Below are 22,659 nucleotides of genomic sequence, written 5' to 3'. Positions count from 1 at the left end.
GGCCTACTCCTGCACCTACTGTCTATTAAGGCAGAGGTTGATAGATCATTGATTGGTCAGGGTATGAAGGGATACAGGGAGAAGGCAGGAGAAGGAAAATTGGATCAGCCATGATACATTGGTGAAGCAGACTCAATGGGCCAAAAGCCTAATTCTGCTCCTATATCTTATGGTCTTATAGTATCTAAAGGAACGTGTTAGAATTTTACCAAGCAAATTGAGCAGTGCTTAAACACATACCTGCCCCAGGGGTGGTGTCTGAGTACGAGGAGGCTGTGCACTTGGTGGGATCATAGTTGGTGTTTGCGGTTGAAGTTTGTGCACTAGATTTTTATTCAGCAAGAATGACTGTGCAGGCCTCAAACTGATCTGCAAATAGAAAAGGCAAATAACAAACTCAGCAGCTGCCTACAACACAGAAACACACACACAGTTAGTACTGCATGCAGATATGTAACATTTCGAAAAAGCTTAATACAGATCCAAATATCTGAAGAACAGCTGGTTACTTTGTCAGGTACTTGTGTGGCTGCCCTCATTTCTTAACCACGCTCACAGGACACTGGCCAGCTATCCGTGACAGGTTGGAGAGGGGGAAGGACAAAGCAAATAGAGTGAGGGGGGGGGGGGGCAGAGAGAAATTGGCAAGAGAGGTCAAGTGAGTCAAATGGAAAGAATGGCTTGCCAGATTAGTCCTCGCAATAACGCGTCATTCCTTAATCATTGGGCACCGAACCAGTGAATATGTCCAGATTCAGATTACCTCATCTGCATTGATCTGTCCTTTCTTTATGAACCGAGGAGGCATGCCCTTGGATTGAGTTGGTTGCTGGGATGAGTGTCCCTGGTTTTGTCCGTGGTAATGCTGGATCTGTCCCTGTAATAGAACACTGTCACTTCCTTGTGCCAATACTACCTGCTGCCAGCCTCAGCTTTAACAGGACAAACATGCCCAACCAGCGGCCGAGCCAAGTCCTTGACTCCACACCCTGCAACACCAGTACTTTTTGTCCACCAGCAACCAGGGGCTGTTTCCACAGACAGCCACATCCCAAGTATAGGAAGCCACAAGGCTCGACTCAGAAGGACAACACACAAATCACAAGGGACAGCCTCGAACATGCACTCTGCAAGACTTCAGCTGCCCAGTAACCACGGGCAAAGTGATGCCAGTGACTGGCTGCTCATCAAGCAGGTTTGCAGAGGTGCATCTCGGTTAACTTCAAATTTACTTGCCTATTAAATAATCCATTTCAAGTCCCATTCTGGTACCAGCCTCTTCAGAAACATTAACCCTATCAGTAAGGTGAGCATTTCTAGGGGCTTTATTTCACCCTGGGGAGGAAAGGGGTGGGCAGGGAACATCCGTGGTATGGAAACCACAAAATGCCATTGCAAGCAAAATCCAATCAGTTCGCTACCACAAGGTCTTGAAAGCTCTGTATTACACAAGGTTAGCCGCTACAAGGAATTTCGTTCAACTTATTTGAAGTAAACAAGGTAATTTTTGATATTAAAAGCAGCTATAGAATACAGCTATTCAGTTGGGTAGTTCAACTATAAGTTACACTCTTCAAATCTCAGCTGATCACAAGCTGCACAAGCCAGGAATAACAAACTACTTACCTCCTTCAGACTGGGGATGCAACCTACCAATTACGATAATTATTGATCTGACCTACAAATTTTTATTAAATGCAAAAGTATCCCACCAACTTGTCCCACTTTTCAATTAATTCAAGGATAGTATAATCCCACTTCTAGGCTGCCTACTAGGCCATTACAAAGGAAGTTGGCAAACTTGTGGGTCGGACTGCATTAATGAATATACACAAGAACAAACTTAAATCAACTGTTCTAAAGTGACATGAAATGTTCCCATCTCTCACCTGGTTAGATTTAAGGAAAGACTTGCTTCCCATGTCCCCAAACTGTGACTGAGGAGGAACATGCCCACCATGGCCATTAAAGAGCTGGTTGGAACGATGTCGCCCCATAGTAGGTGAGAATCGGTCTTGAATTACGCCTGGACCAGTACCAATTCCACTACCTTCAAGTCATAAAGAAAAAAGACACTTTCAGAAAGGATATTAAACATGCCTGAAAGGCACTTCTAAAACCCAGAGTCCAATACCACCACCAGGTTCAGGAAGTTATTACCCCCTCAGCCATCTCCTGACCCAGAGGAGATAACTTCACTCACCTCATCACTGTTCCCACAAACTATGGACTCACTTTCAAGGACTCCAACTCACATTCTCGATACTTACTATTTATTATTATTTTGTTTTTTTTTCTTTTTGTATTGATAGTTTATTGTCAGTTGCACACTGGCTGTTTGCCTCGTGTGCGTTTTTCCATTAATTCACCGAACTTCTTTGTATTTTCTATGACTACTCGCAAGAAAATGAAATCTCGGCAGTATTTAACAGAATCAGATTTAGTATCACCGTCATGTCATGAAATTTATGAACTATATAACAGAAGTACAATGACATACATGAGAGAAAAAGCTGAGTTACATTAATTACTTGTCTATTAAACAGTTAACATAAGATTAATAGTGTAAAAAACAAGTAAGTACCACCAAGATAGTGCTTATATTTGGATACACTAGTGAAATTTAAGAGACTACTAGACAGGTATATGGAGGAATTTAAGGTGGAGTGTTATATGGGAGGCAGGGTTTAAGGGTTGGCATAACACTGTGGGCCGGAGGGCCTGTACTGTGCTGTATTGTTATGTCATAGGTCCTGTGCCCATTTAGAAATCAGATGGCAGAGAAAGTGATGTTCCTGAATCCTGAAAAACAATGTGCCTTCAGTGTACCATCTTCTTGATGGTAACATAATTTGATAAGAAATTTTACTTTGTTTAGTTTAGTGCTTATTTTTCTTTTTGTATTTGCAGTTTGTTGTCATTTGTACATTGGTCCATTTGTCTTGCTGTGTGCCATCTTTCATTGATTCAGTTATGTTTCTTTGTACTTTGTGAATGCTCACAAGAAAACGAATCACCTTGATAAGTTTATTTTGGACTTACCCGGCATTTGTCCAAACATATCAGCAAGTCCTCCAAGTGGGTCTCTATCAAATTTCCTTCCAGGTGGTATAAAAGGTCCCTCCAGAAAGAAGTCATTCCTCATTCCTTGAGCCATGGTTGGCGGAATAAAAACTCCCAAATCCTGCACACAAAACCAGAAATATGAACCACAGTTCAAAAAATTCTCTTCTCCTGAATCTGAAACGCAAAGTTTCATAACAACTCACCTTTACTGCATCTTGACGAATCTGGTTTATCGTCTTTGGTCCATTATCAATAAAAGCCTTGCGAGGAACCCAGCGGTGCTCACGCAACTCCACAGTATCCTGGTCAGAAGGGGGATAAAGCTGCTGTTTCACACTCCTGATTTTGTTTAAAAAGCACAATTATGAAGTCAAAACCACACGTGTTACCTGCAGCAGGAAACGAATCCTAGCTGGCAATTCCTTATTTTGCATCAAGGAACGCATCCGGGCAAAGTACTGATCCATTAGAGACTAGAAAGAGCAGAAATTTCCAAATATTAAGCTTAAATTAAACATGTCAGTATGACATTGATTAATCATATTAGATAATTTATAAATTAATAACGACATTGAAGACGTTTAAGTAGGGCGTCACAGTAGATAGTAGTTAGTGCAACATTAGTACAGCTATGAGTGTCAAGAGTTCAATTCATTCCAGCATACATTTTTGTACGGAGTTTACACATTTCTTCCTGGTGCTCTCATTTCCTCCCACATCACAAAGACATAATGGCTAGTACGTTAATTGGTCATGTAAATTTGTCCTGTGATTAGGTTAGGTGGGTGGTGTGACTCTTTAGGGCTGAAGGGCCTGAATTAAATAAATCAATCTATCAAGTCCTTTTCAAGTATGGCCAAGTCAAACAGAAGCTTAACCTGTCACAGCAAAATTTGTGAATACCAAGCTTACTGTCAGATGCACACAAATCAAAGTACAGCAAAAAGGTGCACTACTCTGTAGATGTTTCAGCCATAACAAGCAAAAGAGGACTTTCAGTGGAGGTGAAATCCCAGTCAGGGACAGCATCTAAGATTGAAGGATGCCAAATCCACTTTGTTAAGTCCAATTCATTCACTTGTAGCTCAAAGGGACCATGGCTCATATGACCATTCTGTACCCGGCTAGCTACAATCTACTTGGCATGTTTATGTTTTAACTGAAACAATTAAATGCATGCAGAAAATAGCTCAATATCCATTTACCTTGGCCTTTTCATGGTCTAGTCTAGGTCCTACTGTCCTCATTATCTGACAGAGGCACTCCAAATCCTCCCCCATATCCTTAAGTTGGATCCTCTTCTTCTTTTCCAAAAGCTGAGGGAAAAAATGGCAAGGAAGGATGTAACGCATAGGTCAGACCACAGAGTATTGTGAGCAGTTTTGAGCCTTTTATCTAAGAAAGGATGTGCCAGCATTGTAGAGAGTCCAGTGGCAGTTCACAAGAATGAAAGGTTAACATGAGGAGCATATGATGACTCTGGGCCTGTACTCACTGGATTTCAGAACAAAAAAAGGGGATCTAATTGAAACCTACCAAATTTTGAAAGGCCTAGATAGAGTGGCTGGGGTGAGGATGTTTCCTAAACAGAACACGGAACCTCAGAATAGAGGGATGAGGAGGGTGATGAATCAGTTGAATCCAATGCTGCAGACAGCTGTAGAGACCAAGTTATTGGGCACATTTGAAATTGAGGTTTATGGGTTTTTGATTAGTTGGGCATCAAAGATTACAAGGAAAAGGCGGAGAATGGGGCTAAGAGGAAAAATAAATCGGTCAAAAGACTTGATGGGACAAATGTCCCAATTCTGTACCCATGTCATATGGGCTTTAAAACAATCCCCTTCTCATCTTAAAGAGATGGCCACTATTATTGATGTGTCTATCCTGGGAAAAAGACCATCCAGTAACATTATAAAACAATTAAGCTTTCAAATCTATTAATCAATACATTGTCAAAATGCCCTATCCCAACTTGTCTTGGCTCCCAAAGCCTCAGATGCTACTCCTTCCCACATTCCAGCCAGACATTTCTATTGAAAACTATAAATGGAGGTTCTGCAGATGCTGGAAATCCAGTGCAACACAAAATGCTGGAGGAACTCAGCAGGTCAGGCAGCAACTATGGAAATGAATAAAAAGTCGACGCATCATCAAGATTGGAAAGGGGGAAGAATAAGGTGGGCAGAGAGGAAGAAGTACAGATGATGCCTGTTCTGCTAAGCTCCTCCAGCATTTTGTGCGAGTTGCTCTACTGAAAGCTCATATGTTCACAACCTACAACAAGCGGGAAAGAAACAAAAAGCATAAAAGCCAAGAGACTTACTGTTTTGATGCACTTATGAAGGATAGATTCGTGGATAAGATCAAGCTTGCCAAGCTCTCCAATGAATTTGATGTTGCCCAGCATTTTGATCTTGGCAATAGCCCGCTGCTCTTCCTCTTCATTTGAGAGGGGGCCATCATGCTTGTCATAGACTAAGCAAACAAAAATAATGTTTTGTTAAGACTACACGAAATTTAGTGATTAACATGATGTTACTAAGGTTTGAGGCATTGGAGTTCAGAGACCAATTCCAATGCCCTTTGTAAGCAACTTTGTATGTTCCTTCCCGTGTGCACATAGATTTTCTTCAGGTGCTCTGGTTTCCTCCACAGTCCAAAGATGTACCAATTATAGGTTAATTGGACATTGTAAATTGACTCATGATTAGGCTAGAGTTAAAACTGTGGGTTGCTGGGCTGCACAGCTCAAACAGCAGGAAAAGCCTATTCTGTGATATTCTAAATAAAATAATTTGCATTTAAGATAATTAAAATTGTACCCACCATCGACATTTCTGGTACGGTTTTCAAATTCATCTTGAAGTTTCGAAATCAAAAGGCGCCTGAATGTCTGGAAAGAAAAGGTAACAAGTAATTAAAAAAAAAATTTTTTAAGAGGCAAGATCCAATGCATCTATCAATGTGCAGACAAGCCAACAGCACTAGAATCATTGGGGTGAATTCTGCTTACCGTACTTTGCTTGTGTTGTTGTAGCAAACCCTCTGGAGTTGGGCCATCAAAGTTAGGAGCATCCTCTGCTAGACGCAGGCATAACTGAGCATACAGTGAGCTATACTTGGGCTCTTCAAGGGCTTTGTCTACTATCTACAGCAGGGAAAGATTCCAAATCAAAGCAAAATATTCTCAGTGTTGAGTAAAGCAACAAAATGCTTTAGAAACATAGAAACCCTGCAGCACAATACAGGCCCTTTGGCCCACAAAGTTGTGCCAAACATGTACTTACTTTAGAAATTACCTTGGGTTACCCATAGCCCTATTTTTCAAAGCTCCATGTACCTATCCAGGAACCCCTTGAAAGACCCTATTGTGTCTGCCTCTACCAGTCGCCAGCAGCCCTTTCCACACACTCGACACTGCATAAAACTTACCCGACATCCGTTCTGTACCCACTTCCAAGCACATTCTCGTCATTTATCATACAAAATATATGTAAACTGGAGCAGCAGTGAAGCAACAGGAGCCAAGTACTTTAACTAGTGGACACAATCTTAGAATAGTGGGAAGTCCATTTAGAACAGATGAGAAGGAATTTCTTTATCCAGAGTGTGGCGAATCTGTGGAATTCAATGAGCACAGACAGCTGTGGAGGCCAAGTCACTGGGTATATTTAAAGAGGCTGACAGGTTCTAATTAGTCAGGGTGTCAAAGATTACAGGGAGAAGGCAAGAGAATGGGTTTGAGAGGGATAATAATATTAGTGATGGGATGGCCTACTTCTGCTCTTGAAATTATGAGCTTAACAATCACAAGAAATTTTAGAAAGTGAATGCGAATTCATTACCTTACAAAATAGATGAAGCAAATAGAAGCAAGCAAGAGAATCCACAAATCAGAAAGAACGGGAAACATTTGGTAGGACAATAATGAAAATAAGAAGCTTGCAGAGGACAAATAACTTAACAGTTAAGTTAGGCTGCATACTGTAAAAATTAATCTGAGTAGCAGCCAAGCTATTTTTGAACTCACCAGTAAAATGATCCCTTTTAGGACCAGTTTTGAGTCTACACCCACATTGAGGAGCTCAAGGCATAGCTTGTCAAACTTCTCTGGAGTAAGCTTGTTCAAAATGCTGCAAGAGAAACCAGATGATTAATGTACCAAACTGACGAATTTCAAGTTGAGAGCCAATCAAGACATCACTGCTGGGTAATTTCCCAGAACACCAAGACGAGGCAAAGCATTCAAGCTATTCTTAAAAAACATGCCAGAATTAAAGCTGTTCATGAATTCAAAATACAAATTATGAACCATGGATAATAAAAAATGGATTAGATAGAATTATGCATTAGATAAAATATGAAGCAGTCCATCGACTTGAGTACCTAGAATAAGTTTATGAATAATCATAATTTCCATCATTAAAATCAGCCAATGTTTAAAAACTGTTCTCAAGTAGAATGAACAATATTTGTTGGAGGTTACATTACTTCACAAAACATTGGTTAAGCTACACTTGCAATACTGCACTGTTCTAAAATGTCATGAAGGATGGGACTGCCCCAGGAGTGCAGCGATTCATCAGGATGCTACACGGAATGAAAATCTTTAGGTTTGATAGGATGGATTTGATTTCCCTGGAGCAAAACATTAACCTGACAGAGGCACAAGATTAAGAAGCTAAAGAACATCGTGAACACAGCCCAGCACATCACACAAACCAATCTTCCAACCTTGGACTCACTTTACACTGCACGCTGTCGGAGCAGAGCTGCCAGGATAATCAAGGACATGACCCACCCAGCCAGCACGCTTTTTGTTCCTCTTCCCTCCGGGAGGAGGTTCAGGAGCTTGAAGATTCGTACGGCCAGATTTCGGAACAGCTTCTTTCCAACTATGATAAGACTGCTGAACGGACCCTGACAGGGATCTGGGCTGTACCTTCTAAATATCCGGACCTGACTTGCACTACCTTACTTTCACTTTCTAATTATGATATATAATTTAAAATTTTATTATATTTACTTCGATTTGTACTTCAGGGAGCGCGAAGCACAGAATCAAATATCACTGTGATGATTGTACGCTCTAGTATCAATTGTTTGGTGACAAGTAAGGATTATGAAAAGCATAGAGAGGCAGACTCTTTCCCACCCACCCCCACACTCCACAGTTAAGAAAGGCCAAAAATGAAAAACCTGGGAACTAGTAAAGCCAACATCTGTAGCAGATAATTTACTTAACAGGATCCTGAGATTAACATACAAACAACTCAAAAGACAGGTTGATCATGAATAGTCTGCACAGTTCATGTCCAATATCAATGAAGTCAGGGCTACAGACATGGTTTATATGGGCTTCAGAAAAGCCTTGAGGTTCCAGCTGGACAACTAGCTAATTTCATATACAATTGGCTTGATGGTAGAAACCAGAGGATGATAGTGGAAGGTTGTTTTTCCTGAATAGCAGCGTTCCCTCGAGGTCAATACTAGGCCCAAGGAAGTATAAAACACAGTTTGTTTGCAGATGACAAAAATAAGTGGTGTGACTGAGTAAAGTTAGTCATCAGGATTTAGATGAACCTTGATCAGCTTGGTAACTAGTCCATGGAGCGGTAAATGACGTTTAATTTGAAGTGTGAAAAGCTGCAGTTTGGGAAGACAAATCAGAGCAGGACATTGATAGTCAACTGCAAGGTCCTGGGAAGTGTAGAACAGGGGAACCTACAAGGACAGATCCCTGAAAGTGGCATCACAGCAGTTGGGAGGGACTGGCCTTCAGTTAGGACGGAGTAGAGAAGATATAATGGAGTCTGTGTACAACTCTCCTTTGCTTGACATCATCTGGATAGAACATGAAACCATTTATTTCACTTCTTTTATGTCTTGTATGTGACAAACTGTTTGAGCCTGTGATTTGCAGTTTGGAGATCGTTAAGGTGTTCCAACGCTCTGCAGTCTCCAGGAGGGTACTGGGAGGCAGAGGCAGATTGCAAACCTCATGGCAAGGCTGCAAGCTGATGTTCAACTCCCAAGTGATGAGGGAGCAACTGAAACAGATGAAAATGGAAGGTGAGTACCGGCGACTTGCTTTTCAGATAGAGGCTTGAACTATAGACTCCTAAACCCACTCCAGTTTTTAAAAAAATATATATTCCGTGTTTTTTTGCCCGATCTTTCTCATTTACGTGTGCGGGGAGGGGTATTTAGTGGTCAATGAACCTGCTCAGATTGTGTTTCTTGTATGGGGGGGGTGGGGTGCTAGGGATTTGTGGGTTAATGATCATGCTGTCATTCTCTGTTGGTTCTGTGGCTATTTGGAAAAGTTTATCAGAATTGTGTACTTTGATAATAAATGAACCTTTGTAATGTTGCTGTTGTACAAGACATTGACAAAGGTAAATTTCCAATATTTGTTTAGTTTTGCATACCAAACTAAAGGATTAAACTGGGGATTGTGCTAAGGAGATTTACAAGGATGTTGCCAGGAGGGCCTGATTAGAGGTGTATAGAACTATGAAGAGCATAACTGCGCAGCCCGGCCAATCATGCATGATCAAATGCACAAATGATGTACTGCTTTCCTTCATGTCCTTGGAAGCTAAGGCTACCCTGAAGTTGAAGTGCTGAACCATAACCCACCCAGATTAAAGGATTATGGCAAAGCTTATATCCACAAGCATAACACAGATATGACAAGATTCATGTGAATCTGTATCAGACTGGGCTATTTATTTTGACATGGCAACGGGAGATTGAACAAGCAGTGAAAATAGAGACCACAGCACTGTAAACCACACGCCTTGAGAAAACAAAGATACAAACCAGAGAACAAGATAGCCCAATCCTTTCACAGCCAACAGATTCATCAATTAACATTTACAAATGACTGCAAATCCTAAAGAACAGAACCATATCATGATGCTTCCATTGCAGCTGAAGCACACAACAGAAATAATCACATTTAACTTAAGAAAGAACTCCATTTCTCAAATGATGGACTTAATACTGTTCAACACTTGAAAATTCACAAGCTGCAGGGCATGTCTGGAGGACGTGCAATGTCACTCTGTCTATAGCCATTATCCTAATCATCTGTTGTAAAGCATGCCAGACTGCTAATCTGTCACAAGGACATCCCACCAAATTAGTCAAGGCTCACACATAATAATTCACACTGCCAAGGGAGAACTTCATAATTCTCTCAACCCATTCAGAAATTAAAGAATGCAATTCATGCAATGCTGTTGATCTAAGAATAAACAAAACTCTGCCATGGACAAAGTCCCAAGCTTGGCTGTGAACAGGCAAGGGTCAAAGGGACATGTCAAATATTATAGCCTCCCAAAGAAACATCATTATAATTTATATTTTTTTGTGTATTGCAATATATTGCTGCCTCAAATTTCATGACATATGCCAGTGATATTAAACCTGACTGAAAAATCCCACTTCACTCACAGCAGTACAAGGTAAATTTACACAGCCACCAAAGCAGCCTGCTCACAGTATACTCCCTCCCAAAAAATATCATTCAAGATTCCTGATTTAAACACTGCACACCAAATACGCACCAGTACAAGTTAACCTATTAAATAAACTCACCCTCTGACTTTCCTGAAGATTCCATCTTGTCGTTCTTTCTCATTCAAGGAGTTGACATCTCGTTTAGTGCTTCATGAAGGTACCCATCTCTGACCGCTAGGCCCTGGGGGGGGGGGGGGGGGGGGTGGGGGGAGAAGAGGGAGAACATCCCCCCCCCCCAGGAACCGGCTGTCGAGAGATAGGAACAGAGTCTATAACAGTTGCTCAAAACAATTCATCACCACTAATCTCAAAGTTCTAAGTAAATTTATTAACAAAGCGCCATACACTTCCGAGATTTATTCTGATCTACTATTCAGGCAAAGTTAACAGATGCTGTAACAACCCTTTGGGGTAGTCAAAATCCCAGTAACAACAAAAATACCAGCATACAGCAAATCCCAACATATACTGCCAAATACAAAATGCCAGAGGAACTCAGCAGGCTAGGCAGCATCTATGGAAAAAAAGCACATTCGACTTTTCGGGCTAAAACCCTTCAGGTTCAACTGTGATCTTTTTCATAGATGTTGCCTGGCCTGCTGAGTTTCTCCAGCATTTTGTATGTTGCTTGGATTTCCAGCATCTGCAGATTTTTTCGTGATTTGTATACTGCCAAATGGCTACGATTAAGACATTATTTATCCAGAGATACTGCTTGGAATGAGCCTGCACTGGCCAGTAACCCACCGATTTAACCCACCCTAATCCCAGGACAATTTACACTGCCCAATGAGCCCACTACCAGTAGATCTTCAGAGGCACTGAAGTGGCGAGAATTTAATCCAGGTCACTGGCACTGTCAAGTGATGTGCTAACCATTACGCTCCTGTGCGCTTAAAGACAGGAATTAAATATTTACTGATGCAAGTATTTGTAACTACTAATATGCCAGGGAATAACTTTGATTTCTGCACACGGGGTTTCACTGAAGCCAATCAAATATTGAAGGGCCTAGATCGGGGGTCGGCAACCCGCGGCTCCGGAGCCACATGTGGCTCTTTTACGTCTGTGCTGCGGCTCCCTGTTGCTTTGGGAAATAATTGGTTGTGGCGACCCTTTTCCTGGCACATCCGAACCGACTCACAATAAGATAGCCTACGGGGGTTTGCGAGCACAGAGCTTTGGAGCCTCTGCAGGTTGAGGCAGGCTTAAAAGTGAGGCTGAAGATTTCGAATAAAGTTTTTTTCCTTCGACTGCAGTTACCGACTCCGTGTCGTAATTTTAGCGCTGCGTGTAGCACACCGCTACATGATCAGTATTTAATTAATATGTATTTTATGTTAGTTTGTTAGTTTTTGAAATGTAAATCTAAATTTGAAGATTATGGTGATCTTGTACAATCTAAATAAGACGTTGTGGCGACCCATTTCCTGACACATCCGAACCGGCTCACAATTAGCCAGCGTTCAGGCTAAGGGAGATAGCCTACGGGGGTTTGTGAGTACGTGTCTTTTGCAGCATCCGCGCCCATGGGGGGCGGGTTGAGGGAGGCTTAAAAGCAAGGCTGTTTAGTTCGAATAAAGCTATCTTTGACTGCAGTTTACTGACTGCGTGTAGCAACCGCTACAACGTGTTTTTATCGCTGGCTGTCCAGAGGGGAGGTGCTGAAACGCTTTGTCGCGCGTCTGGAAGAAGTGAAAACTTTCCTGGGCAGCAAAGGGCTCAACTTTCCTGAGCTGGAACAGCCAGAGTGGCTGGAAAAGCTACACTTCATGGTAGACATGACAGCGCACCTGAACACGCTGAACACAGCTCTTCAACGGGGTAAGGACGTACAGCCCTGCACATGTTGGAGGATGTTTTGCATTCGAGCGCAAGTTGACGTTGCTTGCCAGAGATTTACAGAAAGGCACATTGTCTCACTTCCCCAATTTGAGAGAGTTCAAACAATGTCACGACATGATAAATTCGGAGTATTTACATTCTGCAATCATCGCAATGCAAACATCGTTTGGGAAACGCTTCTGTGAGTTCAGAGAGGAAAAAAACACATTATCCTTCCCGGTCACTCCCCTAAGCATCGATCCATCCCTACTGAATACGACTGCATTGTCAGGTGTGAGTCAACCTGAAGAAGTATGATAAATATTTTAATTGCGTATTATTTTACGTATATTCATATGTTTTCATTGTTCAGTGAAATAGTCCTTTTATTTTTCAGGTTGACAGCTGGCTGACGTTATTTTTGGTTTGCTGCTGGCGGCAAATTTAAGTTTGGCGTTTTTCATAAATACAAGAAGGACTCAAATAGACGTTGAGTATTTTACTTAAAAGTAACCTTCAACCCAACGTCTTTTTTTCGGAGTTCAAAATGTTTTTGTTGCATGCAGAAATGTAATTTCGTTTTCTCTGCAGGAGTTCATCAATTTCATAAATGCAACACATTATAGTTTATTTATACATAGCATAAAGGCAAAACAAAACGTTGTATGCAGTGTTATTTCATTTTAAATGTCAAACGGGTTTTGCGGCTCCCAGTGTTTTCTTTTCTGTGGGAAACGGGTCCAAGTGGCTCTTTCAGTGGTAAAGGTTGCTGACCCCTGGCCTAGATAGAGCAACATGGAGAGGATGCTTCCTATAGTGGGAAAGTCTAAGGCCAGAATCATTGGGTATATTTAAAGCAGACGCTGGTATGTTCTTGATTAGTCAGGGCATCAAAGGTTACAGGAAGAAAGCAGGAGAATGAGTTAATAAATCAACCATGGAATGACGAAGCAGGTCAATTCCCGAATGGCCTAATTTTGCTCCTATGTCCTATGGTCAACCCATTTAACGATGTATATATGCAGTTATTTCACCTATGGTGCAGCACATTTTCATAACTTAAGACACACAAATGGAAGAACCTTCAAAGAGTTAATAGTTACCTGTTGCTGGCAGTCTTGGGATAGTGCTGAGGCGCACCCCTACCTCCTCCTCCGCCCGAAGAAGCACTAAAGGTACGAAAATAATGTAAAGGCCTTATTTACTTTGGCACAACTTTAAATATTGCATAAACTCACACTTCTTACTACAGGTAATGGATAGCAATACATCTCCACCAAGAAGAGAGGCCAGCCTAGAAAAACCAATAATCTCTAATAAGGGCAAAATAAGAACTGAAGTCTAGCCTCCAACTGAAGTTGATATTTGTTGCTGTCAGCAGCAGGAGACACTAACAAGAATTTTCCAGTATTCAGGATTGAGGGTCTCAAACTTCAGATGAACCAGCAATAGTGTAATCAATGAACCTACTGCCCCAGAGTGACATCTTCCATTCCAGCAAAGCCAACTGGTTACAACAATCAATGCCTGAGGCATCATCTTGGAATTGGGCTGGCAGCCACTGCAATGTGCACCATTGATGCTCTGTGCTGAGTGTCCTGGGGAAATGAAACTGTTAATTTGAAAATAAAAAGTGCTCAAAATGGACTTGGCGCAACTGAATACTTTACCCATTTTGCTCATCACAGTCCTGAGGAGTCAGCTTGCGAAGAGGCGAGCAGGAGCAATTAATTGCACACAATTAGACACTTGGCAAGAACCAATAAAAAATTTGCATTAAGCAGAGCAGCTACTGCATGAGGGGGACAGTGTTGAAGTGGGGAATTCAGGTGTTGACTTGTTCAGCTGCAAGGGGGAGAGGCGCAGGTAGATTTTTTAAAAATTCTTGGATCATTCAGAAGGCTGAGGGACTGATTGGACATAAAAGGAGGTGTTACAACCAAGGTGCAGGACACAGGCAACTGGAGAGAAAGAGAAGGAATAGCTAGTCCCTGCAGAGTACCCCTGTAGATGTTCTCCTTAAAGGAAAGGATAAAACAGTATCCACTTTGGATACTGCTTGGGGATGGGGATAGGTGGGGAGGATGGCCTAGCAGAGGAAAACCACAACAGTCAAGTCTCTAGCACAGAGCCTGGCTCTGTGACTCAGAAGGAAGGGAAGAGGTGAGCCAGTGACGAGATTTGATGATTAGGTGAACAGATAGAGGAGATTCTGTGGAAAAAATAGAGATGCTGGATGGTTTGATGCCTGCCGGGTGCCAAAATCAAGTCCAAAGCAGTCTTAAATGGGAGGGAGAGCACTTACGGTCCCCGCCAGTTCCAATGACATGGGTAGGATGGATGATGAGGTGATGTTAAAGGATATGATCCCCAGGGTTGTACTTTCCATGTCACGTGCTAGTGATATCAGAAATGGGAAGCTGATACAGTTTAACACATGGCAAAGGAGTTAGTGCAGAGGGAGGGCATCATATTTTTGGAAGACTGGACCCACCTTCACTGGACTGTCTTCAAGGGAAGTTGAGTCCTGTGCAGAAGGGATGGCTTGCACCTGAACCGGAGAGAGACTAATACTCTAGCAGAAAATGGTCAGGAAACAAAAGATTGATCATGGTGGGACTAATGTCCCAAGCTATGTATAGTTCAATACAAGGAGTACTGCAGAAAAGGTGGACGAGCTTAAAGAAATGAATGAGCACATGGAATTTTGAAACTGCAGCCATCAGTAAGACTTGACTGCAGGAGGGGCAGGACTGCCAGCTCATTATTCCAGGATTCCTTTGTTTCAGACATGATAAGAGCTGAAGGCATTACTAGTCAGGGGAAAAGATAAAGCAATGCACACTCAGGACCAACTGCAGAGCCCATCTAGTGAGGCTTTACGAGTAGAACTGAGCATAAGAAAGGTATGAGATATTAGGAAATAACACAGGGCAGGTAACAGAAGATGCCGTTGGGAAGCGTTTAAAACTAATTTGGAAGGGGTATGGGAACTGGAATGAAGGAACTCCAGATACAACGGATGGTTAAAAAAAAAGCAAAGATAGCATGCAGTCAGAAAGGACAGGCAGATGATAGGACAAAATAGTAGCCAGCAGGTTAAATATCAGTGCACTAAGGTTGCAGAATCACAAAGAGTAGAAAATGCAGCACTCAAAGTGTTATATCTCAATGACAGAATAGAAGAGGGTGGATGATCGTGCTGCACTATTACATATTGCCAGTTATGATGTTATGGCCATCAATGAATCATGGCTGAAAAATGGTTGTAATTGGGAACTGAATGTCCAAGGTTACACATTGTATCAAGAGGGATAGGATGGTAGGCAGAGGGGTTGGTGTGGCTTTGCTGGTAAAGAATAGCATCAAGTCATCAAAGACGTGACATAGGATCAGAAGATGTTGAATCCTTGTGGGTTTAAGAAACTGCAAGGATAAAAGGACCCTGATGGCAGTTATATGCAAGACTCCTAACAGTAGCTGGGATGTGGACCACAGATTACAACAGGAAATAGAAAAGGTATGTCAAAAGAGCAATGTTATGAGTCATGAGTTTTCAACTGGGAAAATCAGGTTGGTGATGGATCTCAAGAGTAAGTTTGTTGATGTCTACAAGATGGCTTTTTAGAGCAGTCTGTCTTTTGGCCTACAAGGTAATCAGTGATACTGGACTGGGTGTTACATAATGAACTGGAGCCCTTAGAAGATAGTGATCACAATATGATTGAGTTCAACTTGAAACTGTTAGGGAGAAAGTAGAGTCTGATGCAGCAGAATAAAGGAAATGACAGCACAGCAGCAATGGCTTGAGTTTTAGGAAAAAATGAAGCTACAGGATAGATGTATTCCAAGAACAAAGCAATACTCAAATGGCAAAATAGTATAATCATAGCACAAGGGAAGTCAAAGTCAATGTAAAAGCAAAAATTAGCAGGAAGATGGAGGATTGGGAAGCTTTAAAAACCTACAGAAAGCAACCAAAATCATAGGAGAAAAGATGAAATATGAAAGTAAGCCAGCAAACAATTGTCAAGGTGGATAGAAAAAGCCTTTAAGTATATAAAAATAAGAGATGAGAACGGACATAAGACCGCTAGAAAATGACAACAGAGAAATAACAAGGCAGATGAACTCAGTCTTCATCGTGGAAGACACTAACAATGTGCCAGGGATTGAAGGATGTGGAAGAAAGAGACATGAGTGCAGTTACTATTACAAGGGAGAAGGTGCTCAAAAAGCTAAAAGACATCACCTGAACCAGATGAACTACACTCTGGGGATCTGAAAGAGGTAGCAGTAGATTGTGGAGGCATTAATGATCTTTCAAAAAATAATTGGACTCTGGCATGGTGCCAGAGGACTGAAAAATTGGAAATGTCACTCCACTCTGGAAAGGAGGAAGGCAGCAGAAAGGAAGTTATAGACCTGTTAGCCTGACCTTAGTGATTGGGAAGATTTGTTAAGGATAAGGTGATGGAGTATTTGGTGACACAGGACAAGATAGGACAAATTCAGCATTGTTTCCTTAGGGGAAAATCTTGCCTGACAAACTGTTGGAATTAATTAAGATTACAAGTAGTGGATGTTGTATACTTGGACTTTCAGAAGGCCTTTGACAAGGTGCCACCCATGAGGCTTGTTACCGAGTTAAGAGCCCATGGGATTACAGGAAAGTTACACTAAAGTGGAAAACCAGAAAAATGTACATTCACTGCCATGCCAAGTAACTTCAAAAGGATAGTCAAAAGTTAACCACAGTACTGTGCCAATTTAATCACAACTTCACCTCAAAAATGCGAGAAGCTCAACAGGTCAGGCAGCATCTCTGAAGGGATATGGTTGAGTCTCAGATTAAGACTTTGCCATGTTTCAGTGAAGACATGGTTGCACACCTCTTTCAATCTATGTGGGGATACAATCCCAATTTCCTGACCAATACTTATTTACATTCAATCGGTTAACCCCACTTGTGAGCATTACCAATGTACAGGCAGCTACATTTGATACTAAAATACTGACCATGCTTAAAGTTTTTCCAAGAATAAAGCAATTTAGTACACAGGGGTGAAAATGAATTAATACTTAAGCACATCACAATTCTAAGGCAGGAATTGGAAGTTAGAAAACAGTTTCACAAGAATTATCCCAGGAATGAAAGGGTTAATGTAGGAGTGTTGAATGGCTCTGGGCCTGTACTCGCTGGAGTTTAGAAGAGTGAAGGGTAATCACATTGAAACCCATCATATAAAGAAAACCATAGATAAGCAGATGGGGTGAGAATGAGAGGTTACAATAGAGGGATATCCATTTCGAACAGATGAGAAGGAATTTCTTTAGCCAGAGGGTGGCGGGCCTATTGAATTCATTGTCACAGGTGGCTGTGGAGGCCAAGTCATTGGGTATATTTAAAACATTGGCCTACAGTTTCTTGACTAGCCAGGGTGACAAAGGTTATAGAGAAAAGCAGTAGAAAGGGCTTGAGCAGGATAATAAATCAGTCATGAAGGAATGGTGGAGCAGACCTGATGAGCCAAACGACAGTTTTACTCTCGTGTCTAATGGTCTTTTGAAAATCTATACAACTAAAAAAATTACTACCTCAGAAATTAACATTTGCTGTGCCCTGCTACTTCCTTACAAACAGCAATTAAAAAGCAGTTAACAGCACAAGGTACCTGAAACGAGAAGCAACCCCTTCTGCAATCACACTCTCCACTTTGGCGGCTTGACAAAACGAAAAACTTCCAAAAGAAGAATATTAAAGGGAAGGGAAGGGAAAAAGAGTTACCTAGGAGAGAGAGAAAATAAAACAATCAGCCTAGTGATCTAACAGGGCATCTGCCCAATGATGAATCACCACCTTACTCCACCCAGTCCAACGTACAAAAGGAGGAACAGTACTGAACAAAGGGGAAAATGGCCGTACCACCCAGGTCTGACGAAATGCCGGAAAAACTGGCTCAATCAAAAACCTTTTGATCAATGATGTCACGGAGCCATGAAAAGCAAGATTATTTTTCCATCGACCCGAGAGTGGTAAAAAGAGACGATGGGTGGGCTCAACACCTACAGACAAAGGACCACAATCAGAGGCATAGAGAGGAACGGGGGAGAAGGGGCTAGGAAAATTGATCAAAGCCAGCAAAATACAGGATATATCACCGTATATGGAAGATACGGAAAATAAACAAACTAGAGAAAGGGTGGACGGGTGACGAGAGCACTCCAAATACTAACGAACACGGCAAACACTGACAAAACTCAAGAGGGAAACCACAGTTCCCCACAACAGTAATTCCGAGAAACAACAGGAAGGGAAACTGGTCTGCCAGCCGCCGGAGAAGGAGGGCGAGGGCCAAGGGTAGGAGGTGAGGAAAGGCAGGACGGGCACATCAATCATTAAGGACCTCATCGCCCAGGACCATGCCCTCTCCTCATTGTTACCAGACACACACTCAACGTTTTAGGAACAGCTTCATCTCCTCTTGTCGTCGGATTTTTGAACGGACCACGAACCCATGAATACTATCTCGGTGTAAATTCCTTTCTCCCTTGTACCCATTTAAATATATATACTTACTGTGTTACAATTTATCATTATATATTACACAGTAGTCACAACAAATGCCGGTTGATATTAAACCTCACTCCAGCAAGGGAGGTGGGGTGCAGCACAAATCTTGTATGCTGGAGGTTGGGTGATGTGGGGTGTGAAGACAAAGAACAGGAGCTGGCCAGTCGGCCGAACATCCTCCGAACAGGGTGCATCGGCCAACACCCTAGTTGTGGGAACCGTCCACCCCACCCTCTCTTCTTCGGTAAAATCTCGGTGAGGAGAAACAGAGCAGATGACCAGGCAAGGCGCCGGGGAAGAGATCACTACCCTCCCAACTGAACACATATAAAAGTGGCGGCGCTGGGGTGGGGGAACAGGGCGTACACCGGGATCAGTAATCACTATCCCCCTCACCCCGACACAAAGCAAACACCACGAGCATTGATACACTAATTACTAAAGAGCAAGCCGGCCCTCCCCCAAGAATGAGAGCGAACTGGAAGCCGAGGCCCCATGGCCTGGCGCCGCCATTTTGTGAGGAGCGACAGCCACAAAATGGCGGCGGGAAGACTCACCTCGGCGGCCTCGCAGCCCCAGTCAGCACCAGGCGTCTTCAGCCGCTCTCACACACTGACTAAAATAAAAAGGAAAAAAAAGCGACGAAGAGGCGGAAACGATCATTAACTTATCGCTCGGCCACTCCCGCTCAACATAGAGGACAGCACCGTGCGGGAGCCGTCAGCGACCGGGACAAAGAGACGAGCTCTGCCGCAGCCGCCGCCACTCCGCCGAATGGCTTCTCTTACCCACAAAGCAGCGCGCCACGCCGCGCAACCCAACTTTATTTCCGGCCCCCCGCTCTTTTTTTTGTTATTTTTCCCTCTTTCGTTCACGCCTGCCCACCACTACGCATGCGCGTCTCCTACACAACCAAACCTGAAAATATGTCATCACCCTTTGATTGATACCAGGGCTGCGCCAGTCACGCCGTCTAGTTGTGTGATACATCCCGCCCTCTCCACCAATCAGGCTAAACGGACCTACGGCCGCTCATGCTGATTGGACAGTCACTTCAATGAAGCCGCACTGCGGTTTGAAGTGTTTGGCCACGCCCCCGGTGCTTTTTAAGATGCCCATCACAACAGACCCCGCCTACAGAAAGTACAATTTGGCCAATGCTCATTTCCCCCGCCCCTCTAATCGTATCTGATTGGGTATTTCAGGAGCATTCTGATTCCCCAGCTCATTTCAACTGTCAATCAATACAGCTACGTGACCCAAGGGACCGTCCTCTAATAGCAGGCTGTTTACAACAAACAAGATATTCATTAAACTAAATCATTTCTTATTTAAAATTGATGTAAGTTATACATAGAACAGTACAGTCGTCATATGATGTTGTGATGACTTACTGCATCATCAATCCTTCCCAGAGCCCACCATTTTTTAGTCATCCATGTATCTGTCTAAAAGTAGTAGATGTCCCTGTTGTGGCGACCCATTTCCTGGCACATCCGAACCGACTCACAATTAGATAGCCTACGGGGGTTTGCGAGCACAGAGCTTTGGAGCCTCTGCGCCACGGGGGGGGGGGCAGGTTGAGGGAGGCTTAAAAGTGAGGCTGAAGTTTTCGAATAAAGTTTTTTCCTTCGACTGCAGTTACCGACTCCGTGTCGTAATTTTAGCGCTGCGTGTAGCACACCGCTACAATTGGTGACCCCGACGGTCCAAACGATTTTTGGACCAGCAATGACCGACGCCGCCTCTGTTCATGCGGTTTCATTGAAACTGCCGGGTTTCTGGACACAGCGCACGAACCTATGGTTCCAGCAAGCCGAAGCCCAATTCCACGTTTGCCAGATCACCTCAGAAGACACCCGCTACTACTACGTGGTGAGCTCCCTCGACCAGGACACAGCGGCCCAGGTCGCGGAGTTCGTACATTCGCCCCCGGCAGACGGCAAGTACACGGAATTCAAAGCCCTGCTCCTCAGGACTTTCGGACTCCCACGGCGTGAGTGGGCTGCCCACTTACTGCACCTGGATGGCTTGGGAGACAGACCTCCTTCGGCTTTAATGAATGAGATGTTGTCTCTGGCCGACGGACACACACCCTGCCTCATGTTTGAGCAGGCATTCTTGGAGCAGCTGCCCGAGGACATACGCCTGCTGCTGTCCGACGCGGATTTCAGTGACCCCCGGAAGGTGGCAGCCCGGGCGGACTTGCTGTGGAACGCCAAAAAGGTGAGCGGGGCGTCCATCGCACAGATCTCCCAGCCACGCTCCCAGCAGCAAACCAGTCCAGGCCCGGCCGCAGAGCCCACCAACCCCCGGCCCAATGAACACTGGTGCTTCTACCACCAGCGGTGGGGCGCAGAAGCCTGCCGTTGTCGCCCGCCCTGCAAGTTCCCGGGAAACGCCGGGGCCGGCCGCCGCTGATGCCTCCTGTATGTGTGGGAAGGTCGGGACGCCGGTTTTTGGTCGATACTGGGGCTGAGATCAGCGTTTTACCCCCGACGAGTTACGACACCCGCAGCAGGGCACCGGGTCCCCCCCCTGAGGGCCGTGAACAGCAGCACAGTAAGGACCTATGGCACCCGTCAGGTGCAGCTACAGTTCGGCTCCAGCCTGTTCACGTGGGATTTCACACTGGCCGCCGTAGCCCAACCGCTTCTGGGTGCGGATTTTTTGCGGGCTCACAGCCTACTGGTCGACCTGCCCAGGAAGAGACTGGTCCACGCCGAGACCTTTCAGACGTTCTCCCTGGGTGCAGCCCAGTTGCCAGCCCCTCACCTCGGCTCCATCACGCTGTCCGACAATGACTTCACCAGGGTCCTGGCGGATTTCCCATCGGTTCTGGCACCGCAGTTCACAGCGGCCATGCCCCGACACGGCGTACAGCACCACATCCCGACCCAGGGACCACCCCTCCACACCCGCGCTCGGCGGCTTCCCCCCGACAAGCTCCGACTGGCGAAGGAGGAGTTCCAGAGGACGGAGGAATTGGGGATCATCCGGCGGTCCGACAGCCCATGGGCCTCCCCCCTGCACATGGTGCCCAAAGCGACGGGGGGCTGGAGACCGTGCGGCGACTACCGCAGGCTGAACGAGGCTACCACACCGGACCGCTACCCTGTGCCGCACATTCAGGACTTTGCAGGAAACCTGCACGGCGCACGGATCTTCTCCAAGGTAGACCTCGTCCGAGGGTACCATCAAATCCCGATGCATCCTGACGACGTCCCCAAAACGGCGCTCATCACCCCGTTTGGCCTTTTCGAGTTCCTCTGCATCGTTCGGCCTGAAGAATGCCGCACAGACGTTCCAGCGGCTAATGGATGCGGTGGGACGGGACCTGGACTTCGCGTTCATCTATTTGGATGACATCCTCATAGCCAGCAGCAGTCATCAGGAGCATCTGTCCCACCTCCGTCAACTCTGCGCCCGACTGAGTGAGTACGGTCTTACAATCAACCCCGCCAAATGCCAGTTCGGACTCGATACCATTGACTTCCTGGGCCACAGGATTACTAAAGACGGGGCAACCCCTCTGCCCGCTAAGGTAGATGCGGTCCGCCTCTTTCCCCGACCCACCACGATCAAAGGCCTTCAGGAATTCGTAGGTATGGTCAATTTCTACCGCCGCTTCCTCCCTTCAGCTGCCCGGATCATGCGCCCCCTGT

General features: G+C 44.3%; 1 protein-coding gene and 1 non-coding gene across 2 annotated transcripts in view; both read right to left on the bottom strand.

The window, feature by feature from the left end:
* The window catches only part of LOC132397437 (eukaryotic translation initiation factor 4 gamma 2-like), a gene marked incomplete at its 5' end in the record, with an annotated part of 32,198 nt that extends 14,024 nt beyond the window's left edge, over positions 1–18,174 (bottom strand). The window contains 15 exon segments of the mRNA XM_059976230.1: positions 241–369; positions 764–877; positions 1,890–2,050; positions 3,043–3,184; positions 3,270–3,368; positions 3,456–3,539; positions 4,272–4,382; positions 5,393–5,544; positions 5,896–5,962; positions 6,083–6,217; positions 7,100–7,202; positions 10,675–10,743; positions 13,524–13,589; positions 18,096–18,151; positions 18,154–18,174. Of these exon segments, the coding sequence (XP_059832213.1) occupies positions 241–369; positions 764–877; positions 1,890–2,050; positions 3,043–3,184; positions 3,270–3,368; positions 3,456–3,539; positions 4,272–4,382; positions 5,393–5,544; positions 5,896–5,962; positions 6,083–6,217; positions 7,100–7,202; positions 10,675–10,743; positions 13,524–13,589; positions 18,096–18,151; positions 18,154–18,174 (1,509 nt within the window).
* On the bottom strand, positions 530–731 carry LOC132397597 (small nucleolar RNA SNORD97). Its single transcript, XR_009513410.1, has one exon. It is a non-coding gene; the product is annotated as a small nucleolar RNA SNORD97 (small nucleolar RNA).
* Positions 18,175–22,659: the final 4,485 nt, after the last annotated feature.

The sequence above is a fragment of the Hypanus sabinus genome, chromosome 7 (genome assembly GCF_030144855.1).
Source record: "Hypanus sabinus isolate sHypSab1 chromosome 7, sHypSab1.hap1, whole genome shotgun sequence".
NCBI classification, from domain to species: Eukaryota; Metazoa; Chordata; class Chondrichthyes; order Myliobatiformes; family Dasyatidae; genus Hypanus; species Hypanus sabinus.
The sequence above is the reverse complement of the archived record's forward strand: the minus strand, read 5'-3'. Positions and strand labels throughout refer to the sequence as shown.